The sequence below is a fragment of the Macaca mulatta genome, chromosome 6, assembly GCF_049350105.2.
Source record: "Macaca mulatta isolate MMU2019108-1 chromosome 6, T2T-MMU8v2.0, whole genome shotgun sequence".
In the NCBI taxonomy this organism is placed as follows: Eukaryota; Metazoa; Chordata; class Mammalia; order Primates; family Cercopithecidae; genus Macaca; species Macaca mulatta.
Window position 1 is genome coordinate 11,808,489 of NC_133411.1, and position 13,135 is coordinate 11,821,623.

The 13,135-nt window shown below is 47.5% G+C and overlaps 1 protein-coding gene across 1 annotated transcript in view; it reads right to left on the reverse strand.

Moving 5' to 3' along the window:
- Positions 1 to 11,979: 11,979 nt before the first annotated feature.
- The window catches only part of DAP (death associated protein), a 75,896-nt gene continuing 74,740 nt past the window's right edge, over positions 11,980 to 13,135 (reverse strand). The window contains 1 exon segment of the mRNA NM_001257566.1: positions 11,980 to 12,675. Coding sequence (NP_001244495.1) covers positions 12,562 to 12,675 — 114 coding nt within the window. The 3' untranslated portion in view covers positions 11,980 to 12,561.

Consider the following 13,135-nt stretch of genomic DNA (forward strand, 5'->3'; position numbering starts at 1 on the left):
TCCCAAGAGGCCCACTGACATCCATGTAGACATACTTGATACTGGGTCTAATTGTATCACAGGGTCATGCCGTGAGAACAGACACATAGAAAATGGCAGAACCTCAAAGGCAATCAGGAGCCTGGCTTCCACAGCCAGTGATGCAGAGCTTACCCAACGAAGGTTTTAACCTTCGGTGAAGGATGAGTCAGTCACAACAGACCCCACCCAAGGGGACAACTTCACCAACTCCCCTGCTGGGCACCCATGCTCCCTCTGGGGCCTCAACCTTGACCTTTAGTCTCTGTATGTTTTCTTCCCTCCTTTTCCCCACACATCCTTGGAGATCCTTTCTATTGTCCACAACTTGAATGCTGACTTAGCACAATTGAACCAATAATTGGCTAAGTGGGTTATTTTCTGTTGCTCCAGTGTGCTCTGTCTTGAAAGTGGGCTCTGCTCTATTTTTTTGGAGACAGGGTCTGGCTCTGTCACTCAGGCTGGAGTGCAGTCAGTGTTGGGGATCTTGGCTCACTGCAGCCTCAACCTCCCAGGCTCAAGCGATCCTCCCATCTCAGCCACCCAACTAGCTGAGACTATGGGTGTGTGCTACCATGCCTGGCTAGTTTTTGTATTTTTTGTGGAGATGGGGTTTCATCATGTTTCCCAGGTTGGTCTTGAATGTCTGGGCTCAACTGATCCTCCCACCTTGCTAGGATTACAGGTGTGAGCCATTACGTCTGGTTGGCCTCTGCTCTTCTGAGCTCGCAGCTTCACAGGGAAGCTACTGAAAGGTATTGAAGAGTAGTGTCTCTTCCTTTGTTCAAGGGAAAACCCATTCTGGCTCGGCCATTGTGAGCATATGTACCAGGTCAGGTTTACCTGCATATCACAGAAAATCCAGTAATCATCATTGTCACTGTCACTGTCATCATCATGATCATGGCCTATACTTATAAAAGTGCCTACCATAGTAGGACCCCAAGAGTTAGAGGAACAGCTAGGTCCTCTGATTGCCAGTCACGTAACAACGCTGTAACATAGATACCATTTCATGCTTGTTTTACAGACGGGGAAACAGATAGAGAGGTCAAGTAACCTATCCAAGGTCTTGATGCTAGTGAGTGAAGGTGCTGAGATATAACCCAGGGTGTTCAGCCTCAGAATCTGTACTCTGAACTTTTCTGTTACAACCAAGAAAATAGTGGCTTAAATACTTAAGGGTTTGTGTCCCCATAAGCAAAGTCCAGAGAGGCAGACTGGGGTGATCATGGTGGTGCCACTGTCATCAGGGACCCAGGCTCCTTCTGTTCAGTCATCCTTGGAAGGAGCTGGCATTACCTCATTGCCTCATGATCCAAAGTAGCTGCTAGAGGACAAGCCATCACACCTGTTTTCCAGTCAGGAGGAAGAAGTGAGGGGGAAAAACAGGCAAATCTTCTGGATGAGTCAACTCCTTTTAAGATACCATCGTCTTACATAGCCTATTGATTAGAATTCAGTCATGAGCCGCACTTACCTGCTAGGTTGGAAAATGGAGCAGTAGAACTGGGCCAATTGCTGGCATGTATGTAACGGGGCTCCAGTCCAAAGACAGAGGGAAGAATGGACACTGGGAAGCAACTTGGCAGCAAAGCCAAGAAAGTCAGTTTCTTAATTGTGTTTTCTTCCCTGAAATGTCTCCTGCGGGGCAAGAGGGAGGCGGCCCTATCCTTTTTTCTGATTTTTGGAGCTCTACACCATTCTAGACCTGCTCGCCCCATAGGACTTTCTCTTACAGTTCCCTATTCTAGGACCCCTGAAGACCAGCCCTGCAATGTGTGCATAGGGGGTCCTATTTGGTACTGAGAGAGACAGGGTCTAGAGCATAGAGTTGGATTTCTGTACAGTGAAAGCAGGACTTAAGTCTGATCTTTAAAGATTTCCTCCTTTTCATGATATGGCCCACTGTCATTGTCATTGTTATCATTGACAATGATGACATCTCTTCAAGATTAATAGGTTTCAGACTTACAGTGTTACCATCCTGGGAGCTGGACCTAGACACCTGTGAGGCCCCAATTATTGACCTAAATGGTTGACAATTGGAGGATCTAGCTGTTCCTCTAACTCTTGGGGTCCTACTTTTACCTGAATGATGGACTGATTGGTTCAATCAATTAAAAATGTGTGAAAATGACAGTGGAGCTTCCTGCTCTTTAGAAGTTTGTGGTAGAAATCATAGCTGTCATATTGATCTTAGCTTTGCCTCCTACTAGCTATGTGATTGAAGTACATTATTTTACCGCACTAAGACTCAGTTTCCTTATCTGTAAAATAGCAATGATAAAAATGTCTACCAGTAGGATTGTTATGAGCATCTAGCACATAGTAAGTGTTCAATAAATGTGAGGAGGAGGATGATAATGACGATCATGATGGTGGTGGTAGTGATGGTGGTGGTGGTGATAGTGATGACAAATGATGGTGGTGGTAATGATGGTGATAACAGCAATGGTGGTAATGATGGTGATAGTGATGATGAAGGTGGTGATGGTGATGATAGTGATGATAATGGTAATGATGATGGTGATGGTAATTATGGTAATGGTGATGGTGATGATGGTGGGGATGATGGTGATGGTGATGATGGTAATTATGGTAATAGTAATGACAATGATGGTAATGATGGTGATCATGGTACTGGTGATGATGGTGATAGTGATGATGAAGGTGGTGATGGTGATGATAGTGATGATGATAATGGTGATGATGGTGATGGTAATTATGGTAATGGTGATAGTGATGATGGTGGGGATGATGGTGATGATGATGAGGGTGATGATGATGATGGTAATTATGGTAATAGTAATAGTAATGATAATGATGGTGATCATGGTGCTGGTGATGATGGTGGTGATGATGGTGATGGGGATCATGATGATGGTGATTTAGGACCAGAATCTCTTTCAGTGGGAAATCCGTCTACTTCAACACTTTTGTGATTAATGAAAGAAATAGTATAACTCTGACTAAATTTATATGGGTTAAACAAAGCATTAATTAATAAATGCCCATTTGTCATTGTCTTATTGTGTTCAGGTTACTTAATTGTCCTTGAAGAAAATGCTGGTTTAGTGATCTAATGCTCTTTCTTGGACACTGCAATAGTGTTGCACCTGAAAAGTAATAATCTTTTGGTTTGGTTTTGTTTCCTAGGATAACTTTCTTTGGGATCCTTTTGATACACTAAGAGCATCTATGAGGATGGCCGAATAATTATTAGACTGAAAAAAAACAGTATTAAGGCAGGGAAAATCCTTTAGCTGTGAAACTAAACATTACATATATGAAGTCCTCAGCATCATGTTAGGGCTGTTAAATGTATGTGATGTGACATTACAAAGTAATTTGGGATGATTTCCTTAGTATGCAAGATGGAAATGATTCATAATTACCCCAAACACCGTTTCTTAGGTATTGTTTTTATGCATGTATTAATTACGGCTGTGGTTGTTTTTGTTTAGAGATGCTTTGTACTCCAGTCTGTCTTCTTAGGCACAGCCTTATCTGTGATGGGGCAAGTCTCAGGATGTGGGTTCTTGCATTGGCCACTGCTCCCATTGGGTGAGGATGGAGGCGTCATTGCTATAGAAGGCAGGGAATTTGTGATGAAACTTGCATCTTTTGAAAAGTTTGATTTTGGACGGTGCTCTGAAATTTGTCTTTTATATATGCGTGACGCAATCTAGTTGCACATGTTGCAGCTAAAAGCGGAACCAACTAATTGAACATTTTCAGAGTCTGACGGAAATGGTGGGTGCCAGCATTCCTGGTCTATCGTCCAGTTAGTTTGGAGGTTTGGGTAAGTGCCAGGTATGGTAAGAAACGACCACATTCCCCCAGAGCTCACATCTAGCCTTCACTCCTGTGATAGAAACAGGGATTTGTTGAGGGGCTGCGATTGGTAGGAATTCTGCTAGCAGACAGGGACACAGGACAAGGCCAAAGTCCCTGCCCTGAAGGAGATCTTTACCTACACTGGTTTCTTTTCATGCTGCTGTTCCGCAAACACACACATTTTCCTCTCAGCTATTCATCCCTTTGCCATGTCCACTGATAACTGGGAGGTTAATCAGCCTGAGGCACACATGGTTCATTTTGGAAAGCAGCTGCCATTGTTTGCAAAGAGATTTCTAGACCTGTTTTTGAGAATATTTAAATAGCTGAGCCAAAAGCCAGTGTGACTGTCCTTCCTGCCCTAGGTGGGTGTGCTGGGAAGCCACTGAGGGCATTGATCTTGGCTCTTTTTTGTATCAGTGACTGAGAAAACCACCATTAAGCTGGAGAGCAACTGAACACTCTCCCTGAAGGCAAAGATTTGCTTTATCTAAAATTTTCCACTGCGTCCAGGAGCAAATCTGCATCACAGCAATTTACTATTTTCTGCTCCAGGAACTGGAAAACACAAACAAGCTTGAGCTACTTCAGTTGCTTCCACGAAACGTGCTGTCATTACTGAAACACGTTTTTTTTTTTTTTTTTCAGGATTCCAGGTTGAGGGAAATTTGCTTTTGATTGTTTAATTGCATTATGATAGATTTTTAGTGGCATCTCTGGCCTCCACCCACTAGCAACCTCCAGACACTGTCAAATGTTCCCTGGGGGGCAACATCACCCCCAGGTGACAGTCATTGCCCTAGAAATAATGAAGATCATTATTAGCTCTCTAAGCACATTCCATGTTCTCAATACATCCCTATTTAAAGAATAACACAAGTGGGTTTCTGGCGACTTGCACAGGAAACTGAGTCCTTATGCTACAAAATGTTGGAGTCTTTCTTTTAAGTGACCCTCGGCAGTGCAGAATGGTGATGTCGAAATGTAATCAAAAGCTCGTTCCAGGCCTCTGGGTAGAGTTCCAAATCCTCCAGATTATATTAGTTCATTATAGCAGACCACGCTGGGGCTTTTCCAGTTGACAAATTAGATTTTTTTGAAAGCATGGCAGTTGGATTTATGAAAATAGTTAGGATTAAAGGGGAGGATGAGGGAAAATAATTTTCTCTTGTCATGAATGCCCTTAATTGAATTTTAGAAAGTCTGTTTAGAAGAGCAAGGCAAATGCTAGACAGAAGGTTGTAAAGATTTGCAGATAGGTCGAAGTAAAAACACATCCAAGATGCTTTAACGACCCAGAGTGAGGAAAGAAAAAGACCCTCTCACATTGTTTCATATTGTTTTATACTCAGTACCTGTTTTAATAAAAAGCAAGGAAGTAAAACCAAAGACAGCAGCCCGGTGCCAGGCCCAAAACCAGGCCTGGGTCTGCCTGGCCTAAACCCAGTAGTTAAAAATCAACTCATAACTTAGAAACCGATGTTATTCATAAATTCCAGACATTGTATAGAAGAATGTTGTGAAACTCCCTGCCCTGTTCTGTTTCTATCAGTGCATGAAACCCCTGTCATGTGTCCCCTAGATTGCTCAATCAATCACAACCCTTTCATATGAAATCTTCAGTGCTGTGAGTCCTTAAAAGGGACAGAATTTGTGCACTCGGGGAGCTCGGATTTTAAGGCAGTAGCTTGCCAAGGCTCCCAGCTGAATAAAGCCCTTCTTCCTTCTACAACTCGGTGTCTGAGAGGTTTTATCTGCAGCTCATCCTGCTACAAGAGAAAAATCAGCCACAATGAATACTTACATTAGCTAATTTTATGTGTCAACTCAGCTAGGTCATGTCACCCAGAGATGTGGTTGAACATTATCTTAGATGGTTCTGTAAAGGCATTTTGGGATGAGACTAACATTTAAATCAGTAGACCTTCTGAGTCAAGCGGACTGTACTCCATTATGTGGGTGGGCCGCATCCAATCAGTTGAAGGCCTGAATGAACAGAAGAACAACCTTCCCTGAGCAAGAAGGACTTCTGCCAGCAGACAGCTTTCGGACTTGAACAGCAGCACCAGCTCTTCCTGGGCCTCCAGCTTCCTGCCATCCCTGCAGATATGGGATTTGCTAGGCTCCATAATCTCATGAGCCAATTCCTTAAAATAAGTCTCTTCCTATATGTGTGCATGTGTGTGTACACATGGATAAACACGTGCGCACACACACACACCCCCACTGGTTCTATTTCTCTGGAGGACCCGGTGAATACAACTGTGATGAGGATGTCTCAAGTTCGCAAAGCCTCATGGTTCGCCACCACCACCCACTCCCTCCCTCCCTCCCCGTTCTTCAGGCGCATATGGCTGTAGGCGCCTCCTGGGAGGGTTGCAAAATGCCTGTTTTTTTGTTTTGTTTTGTTTTTGTTTTTATACTGCAGAGGCCAGCAAGATGCCAAGTCTTAGGGAAAGAGAAGTTTACTTTTGGATTTGTAAAAAGAAGTATTTAACCAGCACAGCAGCTGTGAAGATAAGAAAAGCTGCAGAACTGCAGAATAGCACGGGCTGCCGAGGCAGTGGCAGATGCTTTAACAATAACCAACGAATTACAAACCCGCTGGGTCTGGCCATATCTCCCCATGGCTCTGCTCTCTCACCCCCAATCCCTGCCCTTTCTCAGGCTGCCTGCGTGGCCCTCATCCAGGCCTGCACCCTCCACTTGGCTGGTGGTCATTCCACGGTCTCCTTAGCCAGGTTCCTGTCCATGCCATGGGCACATCACACCCTGTAGCTTCCTGATACACACACGGGGGGTCACCTGGTGCCCAAACCTAGTAAGTGGCAGGAGGCACCTGAACCTGAGCCCCGCCTGAGCTTCTGGGTTTTGCGGTCCAGGCACTGGCTCCATCAGGGGCTGGTTCTAGTTTGAACTGGAGCTGAGGAGGTTCTTTGAAATGGTGTCAAAATGTCAGAACTCCAGGACACATTTGAATAGGGTCCCAGTTCTCCTTCCTGCCTGGACCCAGAAAGGAAATGTCCCAGGGATCCTCTCCCTCTAGGAGGGGCCTGCTGAGAGAGCGGGCGGCCCCAGGGACCTGGCCTCTGGGTCAGGGCGGGGCAACAGGGGTGTCCCAGGGACACATTGCAGGTGTGGGGAGGGTGGTCGCAGGGGAGACCACCCTGGTCTTGCTTGTTTCTCGGGTGGTCGCAGGGGAGAGCTCAGGACTTGTGGTCCATGGGGCAGCAGATGAATGAGTCAGGGGCACTGGAAAACGATGTGCTCCTCCTGGTAACCCCTCCAGTCTTGGATCATTCCAGTGACACTTACAAACACTATGAAGGAATTTCTCAGTGAAAACATTCAAAGAGCTGCGCTTTGTGCTGGGGCCACCTGAGACCAAACAAAGACTGTGGTGGATGGCATGCAGGAACCAGAGGCACGCATGCGCTGCTGACCTCTGGGTGACAGGTGGCCCCTGCAGGGTCCTTAGGGCCCAGCACCCTTCTGCCCATCCCTGCTCCGCCAACACTCACCTGGGCCCCTGGCCACCTCTCCATCTCCTCATTGTTCCTGAACACAATCTTGAGTGGCATTGATCCAACCATCCCTTTCTGGAATCTTCTTGCCAACTGCAAACCTCTGTACCCCTCTAGCACCCTTTGTCTATGCTGGGAACCCTGTCCTCGTGATCCCAGTAATGCCTCTCATTTACTGAGCATCTGTATTAACCATGAGGTTAGCGTGTATGACTTCTTTTCATGCTCACAAAGCTCCGTGAGTGCAGAGTTGCAATTGGGTAGGTGGGGTCCAGAGACGCTGATGGAGCCTCTTGCTCCGGCAGGGCTGAGGTTTGAGCCTGCACAGCGGTGACTCTAGAGCCTGTGCTTGCCCCGGTGCAGTGCCATCCCCCCTCGCCCTTCCTCAAGCCTGCCATTCACCACCTGGCCATTAAGGCACATATGTGCTCATGACCCTGTCTTCCCCAGCTCTGCGCAGCAAAGGACAGCTTGTCCCCCACACTGTGTCCCTAATCCAGGGGCAGCAGCTAAGCAGAGTTTCTTGCTCCCTGTGGGGATTTTTAGGTCAGCACTTGTGCTCCTCACAGGTCTCCTTTCTCCGTGTTTTGTGCCTTCTGTTTAAGCTCACCCTTTCCTGGTCCTGGCTGCTATCATCTAATCACCCCTGGGATGTGCTGCTTCCCTGAGGATTTCAGTATCAGTTTCGTAGTCTCTGGGGTCTCAGCATCCACACTGACCCTTCCAGGTCTTCTCATTTCTTCGACTTTCCTCACATGGCTCCTTGCTGTCCTGCTGACTGGCTCCCCTGAGTTTCTGACTGCCAGTCTTTCTTGCCTCCCTCAGAACCGCAAGCTGCCCTCTCCATGGGCTAGCCTAAAGTGTCCAGTTCAATGGCTTTTAAAAAGCATATTCATGGGTATGTGCAAGTATTCACATGGTTGATTTTAGAATATTTTCATCACCTCAAGAAGAGACTCTGTACCCTTTGGCCATCACTTTCCTACTCCCCCTGCCCCATACCAGCCCTAAGCAAGCACTGTCTCTATAGATTTCTCTGTTCTGGACATTTCATATGAATGACATCACACATACGATCTTTGGTGACTGGCTTCTTTCAGTTAGCATGATGTTTTCAAAGTTTAACCATGTTGTTGTGTGTTATCAGTCCTTCATTCCTTTTCATGGCTGAGTAGTACTCCACTATGTGGCTATACATTTTGTTCATTCATTCTTCACTGGATGGACATTTGTGTTGTTTCTTCCTTTCAGCTATTATGAATGCTGCTGCTATAATCATGTTTACACGTTTTTGCATGGACATGTCGTTTCATTTTTCTTGGGTGTATATACCTAGGAGTGGATTGCTGGGTCATATAACTCTGTGTTTAATTGTATGGGGAACTGTTTTCTCACTTGAGGAACTGTTTTCTCACTGTTTTTTCACACGGGACTGTTTTCCCAAGTGGCTGCACATTTTGCACTCCCAACAGCATTGTACGAGTTCCAATTTCTCTGCATTCCTGTCAGTACCCTTGTGTCATTGACTTTCTGGTTCTAGCCATCTTGGTGAAGTGGTATTTCATTGTGGCTTTGATCTGCATCTCCCTGGTGACTAAAGACATTGAGCATCTTTTGATGTGCTTATTGGCCATCTACTAACACTGGCTTTGACACTGGACCCTGAGCTTCAGTCTTTCCTCCTGTGAAATAGTATAACCACCATCCATGGAGCACAGTGGCAACACTGTGACTCTCTGGGCTGAGGACACATCTGACAACAAGTGATCCCACAGCCACTGGACCCAGGGACAGGCAGCCTCTGCAGCCGAGGGTCCTGTCCCTTTATGTCTCTGCTTCCAGTCTTTTCTCTGTTCTTCCTGCAGCCAGGCTTGGGATGCTGCATGGCCAGAGATGCTGTATCAGGAAACCTGCAGCAGGTAAAGGTTCTCCCAGCAAAGTTTTTGCAGAAAAGCAATGCACTAAGTGAACTGTTCTTCAAATGGTGTGAGCTGGGAGTGAGGTTTCTGGCTTTTCGGCACATAGGTGATGTTCTTGGGTGAATGACGTTCCCCCAAAAGATATGTTGAAGTCCTAAATCCCAGTGCCTCTGAATGTGACCTTAATTGGAAACAGAGTCTCTGCAGATGTAATCAGGGAAGATGAGGTCATACTGGAATAGGGTGGGCATTCATCTAATGACTGGTGTCCTCAGAAAACAAGGGAGATTTGGAGACAGACACACAGACAGGGAATGGCCATGTGACGGCGGAGTCAGAGACCGGAGTGATGCTGCCCACAAGCCAAGGGACGCCAAGGATGGCCACAGCCGTCAGGAGCCGCCAGGAGCTGGGAGAGGCCAGAAAGTCCCACTGGGCCTGCGGAGGGAGTGTGGCCTGGCCAACACACTGATTTCAAACCTCTCCAGAACTGTGACAGAACACACTCCCGTTGTTTTAAGCCACACAGTTTGTGGCTTAATTTGTGACTTTGTTAAGGCAGCAATAGAAAACTGACACTGGATAATGATGTTCAGGAATGATGTGGAGAGCCCTGGGGGTGGTTCTGTTCCATGCTTGTTGGATGCTTGGCATTTCTGGCAACCACCATATATTTACTGAGAATGGACTCTGCCCAGTGACAGAAAATGAGTATGCCCCTCGTTCCTTTCCTCAGCTTAGCATGGGAGACAGGAGGCAGGAATACAAGCAGCAGCTTCAGAGGCAACACCCGACAAGGCCAGGGTTGTTGGAGGTGTAGACTCCAGCTACACCCAAGCTGGGGCTGTGAATGCGGCCCCTGGTGCTCCCTCTGGTGCTCTCTGACAAATACAGCCCTGGGTGAGAAAACCTCAGGCCCCTCCCACTCAAATTCCGATTTGATTCTGGATCGCCAGTCTAATAGTTGTGATTATTTTCTCGCAAGGGTTACAGGAGACCTTCTGATTAAGGCAAATGTCTTGTACATCAAAAGCTGCTCACCGTCACCCCTGGGCTTACTATTAATCATTCTCTCTTACATCTGTTCCCAAAGGGCCTTCCTGGCACAGGCCAGCTGCTGGGCCCAAGTAATATGCTTTAATCAATGGTATTAAGCTTTTCCATGTTATGACATTTTAAGTAGATAATTAGACTCGAGTCACCAGGTGTCCAAGAGTTCGACTTTTGTATCTGGAAAATAAGTTTTGAAAACGCCCATCATGTACACATGTATGGGTATTTGTACTTCTATTGAAACCATCTGGCAACCCCGGTAAAATATAAAAGGGAATCTCTGATCTACAAGAAAAAACAAAGCTGGAGAGAAATGCAGGAGCTTTATTATAAATCATCAATATTCTTGAAGTTAACAACTGATACACTCACTTAGGCAAACAGTTTGGATTTAATGATCTAAAGGCCACAGATGCATGCCAGATCTAGCTAAAAGTACATAAAAAGCACACCTCTGGAAATCACAGCCCTCCCTCCGGCTGAAGACTGAGAAGCGTTCAGCATGCTTCTGGATTTCTGCAGCGGCAGGGGCAGGGGTCTGCACGGGCCTGACCTGGTGTTGCTGGAGCGCAGCATCCCCTCCTGGGTGCTACTCCAAAAGGCAGGCTGGGAGGTGCTTGCTGGGGTGTTCCATGGTAGCGCTGCTGACCAAGTTTGGGTCTCCAAAAGCCACCCTCAGTTTATACCAAACTGATGAGGAAACAGGTGGCGACAGGGTCTTGAAGGGTACACGCCGGCTTCCCTTAAGTTGATTAGATGGGAAACCAAACACTGCCTTTCAAGTGTGAGGCTGTGCTGTGCTCCCTCAGGGAGGATGGGCGCTGGGTCTGACCAGGTCTGCCTCTGCCCTCACCAGCAGGCAGATGTGAACAGAACAGTACCAGAAAGGCTGGTGGTTGGCAGGTGCTCACGGCATGGTTGCTGGCCTGCAGCAGATTGGCTGTGGGTGAGCAGGACAGTCAGGCCCTCCGCAAGCACCGTTCTGGAGTTTCGTCTGACTAGGCGAACCCTCTGGCTTTTCGGAGATGCAGGGTACTCTACTGCCACCAGCCAGTGAGCAGACTAGGACATCTCTAGACAGGAAATTCATCTAAAAATCGGAGGACAACGTGACGCACCCAAGTGACGACGGACCCAGGCAGCTGTGCACACGGGGTGGAAAGCATTTGGAACGGTTAGACCCATCAGTGGACAGGTTTTTCTAGCACAAATGGAATGTGGTGTCTCACGTCCCTAGGGAGACAAGGGGCAGGTTTCTTATCTGCTCTTTCCAAGCTTTCAACTCCCTGGCTCAAGTGTCCCGGAATGAAGTAGAAGTCTATTCCTCCACCCTGGTCCGTGGTCACTTCCAGACTCTGAAGTGGCTCAGGAGGTGATTCCTTAAGGCCAGCTTTGCTTGATCTCCTGGTGGAGCCTGTCTGGGCTGAGGCGATGCTGGGCTTGACATGCCGAGATCTCATACCAGCAGTCCTCCCTCGGAGCTACCTGCCTCCAGCCTCATTTTTTGGCATGTTGACTCTTGGAATTGAGGAGCTATTTCTAATGTTGACTCTTGGAATTGAGGAGCTATTTCTAAGATGCATGCTTTTTTTTTTTTTTTTTTTTTTTTTTGAGATGGAGTCTCGCTCTGCTTTTTTGGCTTTTCTCATGGGTGCCTCCTCAGCCTGCACAGGATCCCCCATCTCACAAGGGAGGGAAATTTGGCGTTGCTCTTCCCTGCCTCTAACGGTCTTTCTGAGGGGCCGCCCAAACTCATTCCCTTAGTTCTTACTTTCCCGCAGGTGTTAAGATTTTACTGTCCCAATACTAAAAAGCATGCAATGGCTGAGCTTTTCCCCTAACCTTAATCTCATCCTCTCAAATGTGTGCCTTCTTGTTTTTAAGACCACAGACAAGGATGTCAGGCGACTGCTGAAATAGAACTAAAGCTAAAAGTTTTTCTCAGATCTTGGCAAATTCTGCTAATGGCACCTCTAGGGGCGCTATCATCCTCAAACGACATCCAACCGGACTCCCCATAAACAAGGTTTGGGCTGGAGCGGTTTCTAGTTTTTAATATGGAAATGTAAGGCAAAGGACAGAGCACTTGGTTTTGCCTTAGATTTCCCAGCAGAGCAGGATTTGGGAGAAAGTGCTGGTTTTCTCTGTCAGGGAAATACCAAGTACAGAAGAGCCGGGGCCGCGGGGGAGGCTGGTGGGGTCCAGGCTCACTTGCGTGGCTGCTGGATGTGCTGGGTTCTTGGGGAAGGATGCTTGTCCATGGAGGCATGCGGCTTCTGGTGAGCCACCTGCGCGGCCGCCGGGGGGAAATCTTTGTCACCCTGTCAGGATACACAGAAAGCTCAGGTTGATCAAGAAGAAGCATGGGGTTCATGGATGAGGAAGCCCCAGGCCAGTGCCCACCAGCATTTCTGCAGGATGCATGGGGTTCATGGGTGAGGCAGTCCCCAGGCCAGCACCCAACAGCATCTCTGCAGGAAGCAGTGGGTTTGTATGTGAGGAAGAGCCAGGTCAATGCCCACCCACGTCCCTGCGGGATGCATGGGGTTCATGGGTGAGGCAGTCCCCAGGCCAGCACCCAACAGCATCTCTGCAGGAAGCAGTGGGTTTGTATGTGAGGAAGAGCCAGGTCAATGCCCACCAGCGTCCTTGCGGGAAGCATGCGGTTTGTATGTGAGGAAGCACCAGGCCAGCGCCCAACAGCATCTCTGCAGGAAGCATGGGATTCATGTGTGAGGAAGCCCCAGGCCAGCGCCCACCAGTGTCCGTGCAGGGCGGGCA